Raw genomic sequence first — 17,462 nt, forward strand, 5'->3', positions numbered from 1 at the left:
ACTTTCTTTTGCTAAATGTAGGTCCTTTAAAATAAAATGTAGATATTTTTTCAGATTTCCTTTTCACACTTTGGCACTGTATTTTGTTGATTTAACTCCTGTCTCCCCCTGTTGGCCAACAAATAAAACGAGAAAAAAATATATTTTAGAAATTAAATAAATATCCAAACATTAGGATTTCTCAAACAAAATCACTTTTTGTACTCTACAGCTCAAAAAGCGCATCTTATGTTGAAATCTAACCTTTAAAACGTTTTTGATCGTTAGAGTTTAGCGTAATGATCACCTCTGTTGCAACATCGTTATCTTTGCTAATAACGCATGGAAAGAGTGACTCATCTGCTCTTTACACGATCTCTACAGTCTTTGAAATGTTAAGGAAACATCTTTGTGTTTAAACAGTAGCTCACACCCCACCTTTCTTTTCTCTCTGTTCTTTTCTACTAGGAGTTTATGCCATTTGCTTAGTCAGGATTATGTCGTAAAATATATTTTAACCACGCTATTATTTGACTAACAGGAAACCATGTTCACGGTATTTGGAAAAAAAAAAAGAAAATCAAAAGTTAATTTAAACTTTAACCTTCAAATAGCCATTGACAAATTGTTCTATAGGCTTTTAAATGGAATAATGACTATGCAAAATAAATACATAAATTAAAAAATAAAAATAAATAAATAAAAATGTAATAAAATTAAAGTTTTAAAATATGCGCGTTAGAAGAAGAATCAATCAAAGTATGTCAAAAAAATAAATATTCTGTGCTAACGTAAGCTGTCACGTGGTTTGTACGTAGGTGTACGTCAAGGCGTAGCCAAACAAACCACTTGAATCCGGAAGTGAAATGTTCCCTGTTGTGCCTTAGATTTTGTGTTTTTGTTTTGTAACTTCACAGCTTAAAAAACGCTTAAACTAAAAACGTAAAACTAAAAAAATGTTCATTGGACGTCTGGTTCCTGTTTGTGATAAATAAATTACCTCTGGTGGAAAATAAAATGGGCTTTTATAGTTCCCATGGCGAGTCCTACACGGTAAGTAGCCATAGCCCTTCCTTTTTCCTTTAAAGTTTTGTTTAAAAACATTTTAATATCGTCTAGCCTTTAATTATACGTGGGTTTACTGTAATTTCTGGGTAGTTAAATTATTAAAGTATTTAAGCAAATGTATTTTTGAAATGCAGTTAACTAAGTTTCTTTGTGTTTCAGGACAATCTCATTGGGACCTTACTGGCAATATTTGGAAATTTTCTTGTCAGCATTTCTTTAAGCATTCAGGTACATTTTTTAAATTTAAATACAAAAAAACATTTGCAAAAAATATGTATCATGCGTATCAAGGTTAAATTGCAGTTTTCCATTAAAAATAACTATTTACATTAAACTATAGCCTAAGGTTCTTTGAAAAAGTTTGTAATGGAAACGTTTCTTGAGAAATTTCCATCATATAAAACTAAAACAGGTCTCTCTGTCTCATGATAATTTTAATAATATTTTTTAGGCTTTATTTGCTTAGTTTTGTACATTTTTTATTACTTAAGCAGTTAATGGTTTGCTTTTTGTCATGTTTTATTTTTTTATGTTTTTACCCACATGTGTTGTTGCTTTTAGAAATACAGCCACGTGACTCTCGCAGGGAGAAAAGATCAGCGCACCTTCTACCATGCCAAAACCTGGTGGTGTGGTTTTGTATTCACCTGTATCGGGGAGTCGGCCAACTTTGCCTCCTATGCTTTTGCCCCTCTTGCTGTTGTGGCGCCTCTCAATGCAGTATCTGTCCTGAGTGAGTATTTCACTTTGTGCATGCAAACGTAAACATACAGTATAAATGTTAAAAGCCTCACTGAGATATGAGACTTACTTTTTAACAATTCACAAACCAATAAAAGTCATCAAAACTTCATTAGTGTATGTTGTGTTTTTCAGCAAGCTCAATTTTGGGCTTTTTATTTCTGCGTGAGAAGTCTAAACCAAAGGAGTTTGCAAGTAAGTTTATTAATAAATGCTCTGCACAGACATTCTTACAACTTTTAAAAAATATATGTTTGTTTATCCCCATCAAATGATTCATTTTATTGTAAATGTAAAACATTTTAAAACTTAATTCAAAAAGTAGTTTTCTTTTAATCACCTGCATGCTTCGTGTTGTTACAGAGCATTATGGACTGATTATCCTGGGATACTTCATCACTTCAGGTGGAACATATCTCTTTGTGTCATTTGGACCAAATTCCCATGAAAAACTGCAGGCAGAGAACATTGTGAGGCACATCGTTGGATGGCCTGTTCTCTTGTATTTGGTAAGAAATGTGATCAAATTCTAGTAAACTCACTTAAGCCAGTTCCCAAACCCAGCAAACAGCTTTTATGCATTTGATTTGTTGCTGCTTGGAAAGGCAATTTGTAAAATTCAGCAATAAATTGTGTAATTTAAAAACTATGAACAAATTTCCAAAAGTTTGATGCATTTTTAAAGTTATCGAATTAATTCTGTTATTTTAAAGTGCTCCTGTTGAAAGGCTGGAAGAAAATATAATTTGTAGTTTAGTAAATATTGGTAAAGTACTGAAAAATTACACAAATGTAGACCTTTAAGGTACTTTTATTTGTAAATAATAATAAAGGGCATTGACACACCTTCAATAATAAATATCTGTATTCTCAGATTCAATTTTCAGTGGTTTACTGAGTTATACTTGGAGTTTCACTTTCTGTGATTAACTGATTGAAATAAAATATTGTTTTTATTTTTCTCAATTAACCAGTTTGTCATTAAATACAATTGCTTTTAAAGTCTGAGCACAGGTTTATATGGAATTAAAGACATGTGATCTTTCCTGTCTGTTGATCTACTCGTCCATTCTGTAAATTTCAGCTCATTTTTTTGTCATCTTGTAAATATGTGCTCCGTTTTTTGGTCTAAAAAGTGCAGAATATTTGATCTAAACACCATGAGGCAATTATAATTGGATTAAAAAGAATCCTCCTTCCCTTCCTATAGATGCACATCGTAAAAAGAAAATATTTTTATATGTGTGAGCACTAAAAACACTCATAACAACAACTTAACAATACAAAAAAAAATTATAAGATGTTTGGATTTGACTTTAACCAATGTTACAAATTTGATCCAAGTTATTATTCAGTGTAGGCTGTCATTAAGACATTTTTTATACTCAACAATCTGATCTGATGATAATTAGTGTGTTTTTCTTTACAGCTGTTGGAGATCATCATGTTTTGCCTTCTTCTATATTTCTACAAACAACGAAGAGCTAACTATCTGGTCGTCATCCTCCTGCTGGTTGCATTGCTTGGTGAGTCTCCAATCTAAGCCATCACTTACCTATAAAGTTAGGCGATTTACAACATATGGTTACAAAAAAAAACACTGAAACTGTTTGTGATCTCCATCGTTCTGTTTTTACTGCAGGCTCCGTCACCGTCATCACCGTGAAGGCAGTTTCCGGCATGTTGGTGCTCACCATCGAGGGCAACATGCAGCTAGACTACCCCATTTTCAGTGTCATGTTCGTGTGCATGGTGGCATCAGTCGTCTTCCAGGCCAGGTGAGTGATCAGAATAAATCTGACCCCTCAAGGAAGGTGTAGCTGCTTCATGTTGACACATTGTGCTGGCTGTGGTTTGTAGATTTCTGTCCCAAGCTTGTAAACTGCATGACTCGTCTCTGGTCATGAGCGTCAACTACATCCTCTCCACTGTCTTTGCTGTTGTTGCTGGTGAGTTGTTGGCATCTTCTGGTTTGTTGTGTTGACTCACAGCTAATTTAATCAGCTTCTGCATCTCACGGCTCAGACAGAAATCATCTGAGATGTTTTTAAATCTTCCTGTGTTTTCACTTGTACAATTTTTCAATGTTGTCGTTTAGGAGCTGTGTTTTACTTAGAATTTAACAAAGAAGAAGTCCTTAACATCTGCATGTATGTGCTGGGGTGAGTAATCGATTTCTTTTTTATTTTTTTCCCATTATTAGAAATGATTATATTACCTCTCTGTTGTATGAGTATTAGGGCCCAAAAAAAAGTAACAAGTTTTTTTCTCATAAAATTACGACCTTTAATCTGTTTTTTCCCATAAATTTACAAGATTAAGTCATACCTTCACAAATATAAGACTTTATTCTTGTAATTTAACAGTTACGAATTTTTTCTCATAAATTTACGAGATTTTGAGTTGTAATTAAAAATATATATATATAAATTATGGCTCTAGTGAACTGCCCCTAATACTCTGTCGTACGGTGGCATTCAGACTGAAAATTTCAATTTAAATATAGGTGTGTCATTGTTAATAAGCTAGTCCAAAAATCTTGTAACAGTTTTTTGTGTGTGTGTGTAAAAACTGTTGTGTTTGTGCAGATCTCTCCTGTGTTTCCTTGGAGTGTTTCTCATGACCAAAAACAGGAAAAAACCCAAAATCTTTGAGCCGTATGTCTCCATGGACATGTCTAACGGTTCGTTGATCAGATTTAACTTAATTTAAATATTTTTATACCCCCTTAACCTTGAAGAAATGCATATCATGACACGCTCTTTCTCTTTTATTGATCAGGCGTTCCAACAATCCACGACAAAGGTTCGGCCGTTCAGCCAGACTTCAACGGCTCCTTCTCATACGGGACTCTCGTGAACAATGACGGAGTGGCTCCCGCTCCGCTGCCGGCAAATCTGGAGCAGCCGGTCGTCAGCGCCAGAACCGCTGATGCGTCTGATAGGAAGAAGGATTAGGACTGAGCACTGCCTTCCATTCACGCAAACTGACCTCCAAAGACTTGAAGCTGTTAACAGAGCTCAGGTGCTTTTATGTTTAACTTTCATCCTCTTTTTGTTTCTGAAAGAAGCCGTGTGTGTAGGCTGGAAAAGCCTGGAATATCAAACTGAATTGGGCAATATGGGGTATTCAAGAATACCCTAGCAAGGAAATGGATTTAAGGTGGTATTTTATTATCGAACAGGTAAACTGATCTTTTAAAATCTATTAAAATATCATTAGTTCTTGGAATTTAAATTTAACACCTGGATTCGAGGATCTCGAGAAAGTGAAGGACTGTCAGAGGACGAGTAAACTGTGTTAATCAAACTGTATGTTCTCATTGATACATTTTGATCAGAGATTTGGCGTGTTGCATCTCTTTGAGTTTCCGTTGCTGATTATTGAATTATTTTGCACTGATAGGCTTTCTTACAGAGTTTCTCCAAAAAAGCAAAAAAAAACAAACCTGAAGTGTACATTCTTATCAATGGGATCATGAAGGTCACTTTTTTTCTGCCTCTAGTTATTGAATTCAGTTGAATTGCTGCTTTTCCTGTGCAACTGTTTTAACTTATTTTTATGTTATTGATGTAAACTTCATTTCCTGTGTTTTGTCGTGTAGTTTTTACACTAAATATGTTTTAACTTAGGCTATGCAAGTAGGTAATTAATAAATTGGACAATTTTTTTGAATTTTGATGTTATCAATACAATAGATTTGAACTGTAAACTTATTTTTTGTGGTTTTTGTCGTGTCTTATATCCAAATATGTTTTACTTAGGCTGTGCAAGTAGGTGAATAATAAATTGGACAGGATAGTTAATATTTTTCAAGACATAATGGAACATTATAGACATACTGTAAGCAAATAAGTCATTAGAAGTACTATATGTTACTATATTTTTATTAACACAAGAGCAATCTCACCAAGCAAATATTATATCATAGAACAAGTTTTTTTATGACTTCTTTGTTTTCTGAGATTTATTGAATTAATGTGAGACATGGATCACTAAGTTAGTCTAGTTTTGTGAACTAAAAGTACCAAAAATTGTCTGAATAACCTCAAGTTTTTTCTACCTCAGTTAAGTGAAAAATGTATAAAATTATTAAACCTAATCATCAGGAATACCAAAAAAAAAAACATGTTTACATTTATAAAGTGAACTTTAGAATATAAAAACAGGAAAAACATTGTAAAAATTAAGCTTGCGTCACCTGAGAGCAAAATAAATGATAAAAAAAGAAAATTGAACTATTTTCCTTTACACACTGTGATATGCAACAACGTGAACACATTTTTCTTCACTTCTTTGGAGATTTGCGTTAAAACTTAAGTCCACATTAGCTTAAATTTAGGGGGAAAGCACATTGAGTGTGTTTCCACATTTATTTAAGAATCTTTTTCAGAAATGTTATAATGTAATGTTCTTTTTTTTAACTTTCAGCTGTTTTTTTACTCTATTTTTTCTAATAAAGTGGTGAAGAAAAAAAGAACAAACAAAAAACGTTTTTCTAAATAAGTTATGCAATTTTTAATTAACCTATAAAAAGCAAATATGTTCAGATTTCAGCAAAAAGTAGTTAAATTGAGTGCAAATAGTTCTCTACTCTCTGCTGTGATGTATATATTCAAGTGCAACAGGTGCATCCGGGAGTTTTCGAAACTATTCCTCGGATAAGATAAATTATTGTTTCTCGGTGAACGGAAATACCCTGACGGGAGTCGCCCATCAACCTGCGTGACTCTGCGGGATGTTCCTGATAAGTAATAAACCACTTCGCCTCACGGCGCCGCGCGCCACTTTACTGCCTGACAGCCGCCCATTTTGAGGCCTAGCATCCGCCCACTTGCTGCAATCTGATTGGTCGCTTCGAGCTACTAGCGGATTCTGATTGGTCTCACCTGCGTGGTCCTGACGCTGGAGTAGGCTGCGTTAGATAATCCGGAGAAAACAAACGCCCACGCATTTTGACAGCAAATAATAAAAATATATAATAAAAAATAAAAACATAAAGGTTATATTAAGCACAAATATATCTTTTAAATTTGTAATATTTTTTGTTAGCCCTCAATGGGTTTTTTCGGACGCTGACGGTGGTGAGGTGAGTGCTGGGAGAGACACATTTGCATGTCATCATCAGATTTAAAAAGCGAAATTAAACCGTGTCTTCGGATGTCACCGCAATTTATTACAGCTCTACTCCTAAATGTATATTTTTTGTAGCTCTAAAACAATTTTTGACGCGATGAGAAATGTTTTATTGGACATTTGCTCCAGTTCGGGCCGCGATATTGGAATAAAGGCAATACGTAATAGAGGTTAACAGTAGCTAAATACCTGTTTTCCGTCGAGATTTTAATTGTCATTTTACAGCGGTTATGTTGTTGTTTTGTCCCCCTTTTCTGCTCATTTTTGGTTACATTTACTCTAAATAAGACAATAAATTAAACATAAACTTATTTGTTACTTTAATTCACTGACATTTGCTGGATTTTTTCAAGTAAAATGGGGCACTTCCTCAGAAGTAACACTAGATGGCGCTCTAACATTTGGGTAATGTTGCCAAGGATGCCAAAATGTCATTTATGTCAAAGTATTTGGGGAAAATTTGAAATTAATCTTTTTTTAAGGCACTGATAAATAATTTTACGGTTTAAATAAGTATGCCAAATGCGTTTATTTTATTATTTAACAACACATAGCATCAAAATAATACAAAATGAAATTACAACACTTATCAGCCTTTATTTCTAAATAAACAAAAGTAAACCAAAGTACATCAAACAAACACAATGCAATAAATCTTTGTATAAATATTAAGTCTATCCTAAATTTTAAATAAACAAACATAAGCACATACACAGTTATCTGTTTATTATTTATGATAAATGTATTTTTTTCTTGGTAAACATTGACAATTATAAATACACATTTTACAAGGTTTTTCGTTAATTTTATTGACAGTAGTGAGTATTTATCTTTTGAACCACGGATAAGCCATCCACAACATCTCACCATCGTCGTTGTTTTTATCTTTAATTGCGTATTATTAATTAATTATTAGGCTTAAATAAAATCATCTTATTTCCCTAAATGAGAGAACTTGGAAAACAACAACATTTGGAAAAAGCAAGAAACCTTTTTCATGAAAGCACAACCATTTTTTCACATGTCAAACTAAAATTCAGTCTATTCACTAATATTTGCAGACAAAAACACAATACTAATTTACGAGATCACACAGGATTTAGCTGCAGTCTTTATGTTTTGAAGGTTTTCTATATTTCTCAATGTTGTTATGTCTGTTAAAGGATCAAGGATGCTGCGTGATACTTCTAAAGGGTGGAGCAATGGCTCCGGAGCCTACAGTAGTGACCCTGAAGAGGATGAGGATGAGGAAGAAGACATGGTGTTTGGGGAGAGCGATCAGGATGGCGTGGCAGAGGAGATGATGGACCTGAGTGACCTTCCCACCGCACTCTTTGCGTGCAGTGTCCACGAGGCCGTATTCAGCCAGGAAGCACACAGGGTGAGATGCTGCAAACTCCCCTCCTTGTCCATATGTTTGTGGCATGTGTGTTTGCCTGAGTCGATGCATCACATCTGAGTCATCCCGGCGCGTGTGCCAGACCGTCCAAGAATCAGATCATAGCAACAGGAGGCGAGATATCATCCGCAGCTCCAGCTCCTGTGTGTGTGGAAGTCCAGCCACAGTTCAAGCTGCGCCGCTGATCGCTCCGCAGCTAAAACCCTCACGCGTACGCAGCTGTTATCTATTTACCAGCGAACGTGAATGCGGGTCAGCAGATTACAGCATGACTCGCACAGAATCACAAGCCACACTTAGCTTCAGACCTTGTGTCTATGCATATCATTCAGGCAGTATATTGCTCATCTCATTTGCCAAGCCTCTTGGAACAGTTCATATATGTTGCAGACAGGGGGGAGGATAACAGATTGGAGCCCATGAGTGCACACTCTGCATTAAAACCCCTAAAGGGTGTGTTGAGAATTCATCACAGCTGGTTATGTACGAACGCTTTGGATCATCGAATATTGTTTGCTGGAGGAAGATGAAAAACAGTTATAATTTTAATCTACTTATGGTCTCCTGTGATTTTTCCAGCTGGCATCTTTACATCCCCTTCTCTTTCTGCGAGACTTTGCCTCTTTTTACAGACTTCTCTTTTCAGTCTGTTTTGCTTCTCGATTGATCTTTTTCTATGTATGGAAGTGCTGAACTGCAGAGGCTATATTTGGAGCATGAACAAAAATCCCTTGAAATGAATCAGCCCTACTTTTGGATGTTGTACACCCGTTGCTATGAGCAAATGAGCCCTCCCCTCCCCTCCCCTCCTGCTCGGTTTTTGCCTCCTAACTTCATTACGATTCACGCTTCGGCTTTTAAGTGGAAATGGCTCCCACGCAAATCTTAAGTCTGAACATGTCAATGAATCATTCTCAGTGTTTCACTGAAACAAGCCGTGCCAAAAATAGGAATGTCGACATTTATTGCTTTGATCCAAATACGATTGCAGGAGGAAAGTATAAGATTAAAGCGAAGAGACGTTGGATTACTTTCTTGCCCATCCAGAATCTGACACATTTGGGCATTTTTATTCCACAAAAATATTTGTTTTCTGAATCCTCACGGAAGATCGGGGACATTGCATCCTACATTTTTGTGTCTTTGGGCTCTTGGCTTTCTCCTCACACTGGCATTACTTTCTGAGTCTGGTTTCAAAGGCTTGCCTGCTGGAGGATGAGCTTTTTTCTGCTTTCATTCTTCTCCATTGAGAGGGGAATGGACACATGTACAGAGGAAGAGGGAGGGAGACCAGAGCCCTCACATTTATGAGAAGCTTTTAGCACACTGTAAAATCCTTCAGCTTCTTCTTGCATAAGTGAAACCTAGTGGCACACTTTTATCCGCAACGTTTTTCCCCCCTTTGCTTGCCTTAAGCTAAAATGGAGCTTTAAAGTTTTCATTGCTTCTTTTGGAAGCTTTGCTTTAGCCTGGTAACAGAAATTAATTTGTTCATTATTAGTTAATTAGTGATAAAATCTACTAATAATTTACGTCTCATTTAGCCAGCTCAATAGAGACAATATTATTCTAATAATTTCAATTTTCAACTCCGATCACTTTTTAAACTATTAAAAGTGTTCCCCCTTTTAAATATGATTATACAGTTTGTAGCCAAGATTAAGAAAATTTTGGTTTGTTTTCTAGAACATAGTTTCTGCAGAGCAGCTGGAGTTCATTAGAAATTCACCTCTGAGTCATAGGTGGGACGGTTGGGGCATAGTAAGCCTGCCCTCCTCTCCCATCATCCAACCTAGACCTAGCAATATGGGTGCAACAAAACTGGTCATCTACAAGTGAATGCATTGGAATGGAGCTTAGCAGGGAGCTTGTGGCTTATCATAGTAGCTTTGACGTTACTCTAAGCTTTTTCCAGTGACATTTTTTCGTCTGCTCCTGATTCACAATGATTTCAATAAAGAAATACTCAGAAATTCAATTTTAGGCTTAATTTTCTTCATATATGTCCTCCAAGAGAAACATTGATTTTTATTGGAATTGGTCTTTAAACACAGTTAATTAGTTATTTTTTAAAATTTCTCTATAGAAAAAAAATATTCATTTTTAGTTGCATTTTTTATCCTTTCTGTTTTTTTTAATCAAATAAAAACGTTTACACCCCTTTTATTACATCACTGTCGTCAGTCATGCAGTCGGCTCCTCACAATCATTGTGGAATTGTACATCATCAATACAAAACAAGTTTCCAAAAGAGGGGAGGGGTGGGAGGCAAAGTGGTTTTCTCTGCTTGCAAAGACAAAGGTCAGAGAAGCCATTATAATTTGTTCCACATAGTGTCCAGTGTGTATCAGGCCTAATCAGCTCTGAGCAAAGCTTTCATTTGGGCTCCTGCTGCTGCTGTTGTCTGACTGAGTTTTTATTCAGTACAATCAAGCAGCTGTAAGCTTACAACATAAAGAGTTTTATTGTTTTGTTGGTTAAAAGGAAAGTTTTGTCAAGTTCCTCATCTCTAATGGTTCAAAAGTTGGTGATACTGACTAACCTTAATTTATTAGTCATTTTTAAAACTTTATCTTTTTATAGGATTTCACTGTCGCAGTACCTCGTCTAATCTGCGTCGCTTCCAGCTGCTCAAAGCAGCTGTTTTCAAACAGTCACGCTCAGGTGATCTGACGCTGCACAACCCGCTCAGTATCAAACGGAGGGCAAACAAAGTTAGTGTTTAGCCAGTGAGCACAGTGGAACAATAACAGCTCAGGATTATTTAACTCTGACCTTTTAATGTTCCGCGCAGTAAAAAAGCTTCTTCTTCTAGGTACAAATAGCTCTGAAAAAGTGATTCCAAAAATATATGAATATAAAAAAACAAATCACTAAATTTAGTCTGGTGTTAAAACTGAAAAAAATACAGTTTTTTGATAAATTCATTTTGTCTGCTCCTGATTTTTAACTATTTAAACAAAGAAATCAAATTTTTAGCTTATTTTTCTTTATATATCATTAGAAAATCCCAAAAGAGCATATTAGAAACACCATAACACAATTTTCACCACAGTGTGTCCACTAACCCTTGTGCTGTGTGTGTATGTTGACTTTGGGAGAGGGGTCATCTGGACCCCACAAGGCAGTGCACTCAACTTTTTTTTTCAATGATTTTTGATTTTCCCTGGTATCTGTGGTAGACATGAAATATTGTCCACCTTCATCCACATTTGTCATGGGAGGGATAATATGGGGTCAAATCAGGTGATAACAGCATCAGCTCAGCAGCGAAACCTTGAAAACTCCGAGTTGAAACTGAAAACAGAGAACTGAAAGCAAACAGGCAAAAGTTGAATGTACAAATAAACATTTATTTTTTTAATAGGTAACAGTTTTTGTTATTTTTTTTATCAATTTTTTTTATTTTCAGGTTTTTTTAATTTTCAATAATATATTTCACATGTTCAATTTTATTTTTCAAAATTTCAATAATTCCTTCAAGTTTTCAAGTTTAAAACTGCTTTCAAATTTTCACATTTTTGTTTTTTAATTTACAATCCATTTTTTTTTTTAAATTTCAATCTTGTTTTTCATTCACTTCAAGCTGATCCCGATTTGACCCCATAGGATAACACATCAACGTAAGACTTGGGTCATCTGGACCCCATAAAATAGCACAAGGGTTAAGCATGACGTGGAACTTTTTACAAATTCAGTTGCACTCACATCACCTGATTTCATCATAACTCCAATTTTAAAAAAAGAAATGACTTAAAAATACACCAAGTCACATGAAAATTGGAAAACATTTTTAAGAAATCTTTTTTTTTTCAACATTTCTTATGCTTGTCAGTTAGTCAATACTTAGTCTGTCATAATATATATATATATATGTATATATATATATATTTTTTTTTTTTTTCTTTTTTTACTGAAACCATGATATTATTTCAATAAAGATCCTCCACGCCGCCAGTCTTTGGGTCCATTAGCTGAAGTTCACTGATATAGTGCTGTCAGTAACTGGTCTGCAAGTCTCTCTTGAGTGTAATGTGTTTGATAGTGCGGCTGATACGCATTGGTCAATGATGTAAGACAACTCCTGTTTAGAGAGCTGTCGAACCATCAGGGACTAAAGATAGCAGCGTGGAAGATGTGGAAACTCTGAAGTGTATTTTATACCCACGTGCTCGCTACTGCGTGTGCGCTGTGCGTGCATATAGAGCAGCGATATGTTTGCGTGCTCTATTTTCGGATGTCGGTCCTTGAGGGCGAACGTGTGGAAGTGGGTGCTTGGCAGACTGAAGGTCAGACATAATGCAGGCGGGAGTTAGTGAACGCCTCTGGCCTCCTGCTCCTGCAGCGGCCTGGTTATTATTTTTTGGTTTCTTTGACTGTCCCAGTGTGATTGTTTAGCTTTTATTATATAGAGGGAGGGAAAAAGCAATATCAGTTAGATTGACATGGATAGACCTGAGCGTGACTGGAGTGAGCTGAAGCCCCCATCAAGTATTTGACAAGTTTTGGCTTGTGGGGAAACTTTAAATGGCAGCTTTTAGAGTATTTTTTGAGGGCTTTGTGAAATTTTCCAAATATAATTTAAAAGCTGTTTTCAAGTACATGTATAGTTATTACTGCAAAGTATGTCCTCAGGTCGTGAAAAAGATGTTTTCCTATAGATAATTAAGAGAGACAAAATATACTAAATAGAATCATGACATCTGGACTTAAAATCATCTTTTCAAGGAAGAAGACTTTATGATCTTTTGATCTATTTGAAAAGCCTTCTCAGCTGTCTTAATTATGATCAGAGGTGGGACCAAGCCATTGTTTTGCAAGTCTCAAGTCTTTGTCCTCAAGTCCGGGTCAAGTCCCGAGAAAAGCAGTCGAGTCACAAGTCCCACTATTAATATAGCAATAGCCATTTAAAAACAGAGTAATTTTAATTCCACAGACCGTGTGAGCTTTTAGGAATTGAAGTCGAGTCTAAAGTTGTCAAATTCATGACTTGAGTCTGACTCAAGTCCAAGTCATGTGATTCGAGTCCCCACCTCTGATTATGATTATGCAATTTTTAGTCAGAAATCAACAAACTTATGTCGTCTTCAAGGACATAGTTTCATATTTCTGGTGAAACAAAAATGATGGGTAATATTGGAGCGTTCCAGCTGTAAAGTTTTGAGCCAGATGACAGCTTGGACGAGGAAAATGAAGACATACGACAACAGCATCTATTATCTGCAAGTGAGAATGGAGCAGAACGTGGCCCTTCTATTGTAGATTCTATAGTGTCTGCTCTTGATTCACAACAATTTGAATAAACAAATACACAGAAATGTAATTTTAAGGTTATTTTTCTTAGTATTTTTCTTTCATCGTGAGAAAAATGCCACAAGAACAAACACCAAAAACACTATTTTCATTGGAGTGGGTTTTTAAGACCAGATGTCATGACTCAACTTCCAAACAAATGAGAAACTTGACCAATAATTAAGGTAGTATACCGAAAGTCTGTTTATCATTGAAAAAGTTAATGATAAAATCAGCTTGTTAATTGTTAAGGTTAAAGATGAGCATTAAAACAGATAAATAAAAAAGCAAGCTGGATCATAAATAGAAGAGTTTTTAGACATTTTGCCAAACAGAATTGGACATAAATTTAAGAGGAATAAAGAAAACTTTTCAAACTCGTAATAAATACCTAGAGAATTTTTTTTTTCTTTTATCAAGATTTGTGGGAAACCCAAATGCAGCAAACATGGTTAAATGGCAAAAACGTGACTATATTATTAAAAAATTAACAAAACTGTGACTAAACAGAATCCTGAAACAGAATTTAACAAGGCAAACGAGGATCTGACAGTGCCGAGCAGAAAACCAAGGACTCAAACAAGGCTGAGGGGTAATTAACTAAAACAGAAACAGTGGAGTAATTGGAGAAACACGACAAAAGAGAAGAGAACAGATCTGAAAAAGGCACCAATCCTCACAGGTTCAGTGGAATGGGTCAGGGCTGTTTTCCAGCATCTTAGAATAACTAAACCACAAAATACAGGTCCGTATAACAGTTCACTCACTGCTGCATTTCTTGTAGCTGCTTCACTCTTTGAGTTGTTGACTCACAGTCATGGCTCACTGCCACTTAAAAAGGATCAGAAATGTAAAAGGCATATAAGCTGCTTTGTTTTTAGTATGGCTAAAGAACAGTCCAGTGACGTCAGCCGTTTTTAAACCAGCTCAGCGGTTATTTTATGAATGCAATTTTTTTTCGTCTCTTATTGCCTCTTCTGCATTCAATAATGTGTTATTTAGTGCACCACTATGGACAAAGTGCCTAATTCTGACGAACATTTCAGCCATGGATCCCACGCTGTAATAGTTTAAATGCTTTTACATTTCAGATAAGGATATTATACTTGCTAATCGTATTAATCTATCATTTTCAAGTCTCAATTATTTTCCTTTAGAAGATAAACGCTCAGATTTTTCCTATAATTACATTTGTTCTGCCTCCTCCAGGCCGTAAGATGATCACTGTTCAGCAAATATTTGATGTGTGATTACGACTGTTTTTGTCGCCCCCCTGAAAACAATGGCTTGTCATCTTCAGACACGTCTCCCCCCGTTCCCTTCTTTGACACAAGATCTGGTTATGAAACGGCAGGATTAAGGATGCTGTGTAAGCGAACGTGTTTGTTTGCTCCCGATGCTGTTTTTTTCTGCCATTCTATTTAAGTCAAGATTATTTTCTGGTTCAATCAGTCTAAAAATGGAAATGTTCTGTGAATGCTTTTAAGAATAGCTCGACAATAGAGTGCGATCTTTTATTTAACTGGCACCCAAAATAAATGTGGCCTTATGAATGATAGCATAAATGCAATCCTGCAGTCCATGAAATTGAAAAATGTTGTGCAAATGATTGCTTTGAGGGATGAAAGTGTAAAACCAAGCAGCTGAAATAAACCTTGTAATAAGGGTTTAGTTAAGCTCTAAACAATAAGTGTCCTATTTTAGACACAGAGGTTCCTTTTTGCTTTGATTGTATCATAGAGACCTATTTGAGACTTTTATGGCATAACATATGTTGTTTTAGGTTTCCTGAACTATTTGAACTATGGAGGGTGCTCTGGGAGTATGGGAGCCTTACTGAGGGCTGTCCGGTCTGTATGACCGGAGCAGGAGTTTGGTTCGCTTAGCAAGTCAGACCTGTTCCGGTGCATGTTGGACTCCAGCAGAGTTGCCCTTAATCAGTGGTTCTGTTCATGTTTTTATAGACAGAATTTCTAGGCACAGCCAGGGACCAGACGGGTTCTGGTTTGGGTACCACAGGATTTCATCTCTGCTCTTTGCAGACGATGTTGTTCTATTGGCTTCATTGAGACAGGACCTTCAGAATGCATTAGAGTTTGCAGCCCAGTGTGAAGCGGCATCTGGTCTGGATGCCTCCTGGACACCTTCCTGGGGAGGTGTTCAAGCATGTCCCATTGGGGAAGACCAGAACACGCTGGAGAGACTACGTCTCGGCTGGCCAGGGAACGCCTTGGGGTCCCCCCAAAAAGAGTAGGAGGAAGTAACCGGGGAGAGGGAAGTCTGGGCTCTTTGTTAGACTCTGCCCCTGCAACTCAGTCCTGGATGAGAGGAAGAAGATGGATGGAGTATTTCTTGAAGTCCCGCTCCGATCATCTTTTGATCTATTTGTGGTCTTTTAATTACGATTATGCTGTTTTTATCCAATAAGTAAAACAGTTGTTGCTTTTTAGAATGCAGTTTCTGCAGAGAGCAGTAGTTCATTAGAAATTCACCTCTGAGTTGTGGGCAGGACCATTGGTGCAAAGCAACCTGCCCCTCTCCCGCTAGCTTACAGCCCCTCACACCCCCAACCTAACAATACTGGTGCAACAAAAATGGTGAGCAATATTGGAGCTATCTATCTGTACAGTTTTGATCCAGATGCCAAAGATTTTCATGAATCTAGTTGTCTGCAAGTGGATGCATCAGAATGGAGTGTAGCAGGAAGCATGTGGTCTATTCAAATTCTAAACAACAAACACACTCTCCTCTGTTTCACAATTTTTTGAATAAAGAAATACACAAAAATCCAATTTTAAGCTTCATTTTCTTTACATATGTCCTCTTTCATCAGAAAAAGGCCACAAGAGCATGTTAAAAACACCAAAAACATGATCTTCATCAGAGTGGGTCTTTGAGTCTTGTCTCTTTTCGTTCACACACTAGATTACATTTTTTAATATCGTCTGGCAAGTCAGCTTGAAAATAAAGCTTCACAAGTTTTTTATTCTCAACAAAGGTGATAGAAAGAAACAGAAAAAAAAAAGTCTGCCACAAGTCTTTTATGTTTTCTTTGCTGCTCCCACAGCGCTTGGGAACAGAAATCAATCATGTTGTCGACAGTCCCTAATTTACTTCTGGATATTTCTGTTTCTCAACATTAATTTATTTTCCCTCAGGGAGTCTTCTTACTCTCGCTTAAGTCTGGTGCGGAATTTAAACCCATCCAGCTTACCTGGCTCGTGTGCTGCATTTTAGTGCCTGTTTTTTCCAGAAACCATCAGAACAACATTGAAGATGGACACTTTTTGACTAGACTGTGAGGCAAGAGTCTTTCTGTGAGTTTAATAGCTGTAAACATCGTTAATGAATATGTTTACAGCCACTTAAAAGGCTATTTAACAATGTAGTTTGAAAACATGTAGACATTTTTGTGCACTTCCTGTCAGAGTAAAGTATTTCCAGCTCTGACACTATAATTTGCAGATTGGCGTCGCAAGATTTTCCTGTCACTCTTCCTCCATATTTCCTCTTTGAATTTTTGTAGTATATTTATTTTTTCCTAAACCTATACATTTTCTGTTGTATTATTTGCACATTTGGGGTAATTTTCATCCAAAGTATACATACATTTGAAATAGTTTTCCTCACTGTTTTTGATATAAATAGCCTGCTCTGCTTGCATTTACCATCTGAAAGGTGAGTTTTCAGACCCACTTATTAGAGACCAACTCCAGAGACAATCACATTTTTGGTGTTTTTAACATGTTTTTGTAGCATTTTTCTCATAATGGAAGACATATGTAAAGAAAATTAGATTAAAACTACATTTCTGAGTATTTCTTCCTAAAATCACTGGAGCAGACAA

The 17,462-nt window shown here is 36.2% G+C and overlaps 2 protein-coding genes across 3 annotated transcripts in view; both read left to right on the top strand.

Annotated features, from left to right (window-relative positions):
* Nucleotides 1-146: 146 nt before the first annotated feature.
* Nucleotides 147-5,504, top strand: nipal3 (NIPA like domain containing 3). Its single transcript, XM_024278317.2, has 11 exons — nt 147-1,032; nt 1,207-1,275; nt 1,609-1,780; nt 1,924-1,983; nt 2,152-2,297; nt 3,218-3,314; nt 3,431-3,566; nt 3,649-3,737; nt 3,887-3,950; nt 4,377-4,471; nt 4,570-5,504. The coding sequence occupies exons 1-11, from the start codon at nt 997-999 to the stop codon at nt 4,743-4,745; spliced, it is 1,140 nt and encodes a 379-aa protein (XP_024134085.1). The 5' UTR covers nt 147-996; the 3' UTR covers nt 4,746-5,504.
* A 1,197-nt stretch (nt 5,505-6,701) lies between these two features.
* The window catches only part of rcan3 (regulator of calcineurin 3), a 40,779-nt gene continuing 30,018 nt past the window's right edge, over nt 6,702-17,462 (top strand). For both annotated transcript variants that reach the window (XM_024272731.2, XM_024272739.2), the window contains exons 1-2: nt 6,702-6,877; nt 8,088-8,305. In XM_024272731.2, the coding sequence (XP_024128499.1) occupies nt 8,096-8,305 (210 nt within the window). In that variant the 5' untranslated portion in view covers nt 6,702-6,877; nt 8,088-8,095. The remainder of the gene's footprint in view (nt 6,878-8,087; nt 8,306-17,462) is intronic.

The sequence above is a fragment of the Oryzias melastigma genome, linkage group LG22 (assembly GCF_002922805.2).
Source record: "Oryzias melastigma strain HK-1 linkage group LG22, ASM292280v2, whole genome shotgun sequence".
Lineage (NCBI taxonomy): Eukaryota > Metazoa > Chordata > Actinopteri > Beloniformes > Adrianichthyidae > Oryzias > Oryzias melastigma.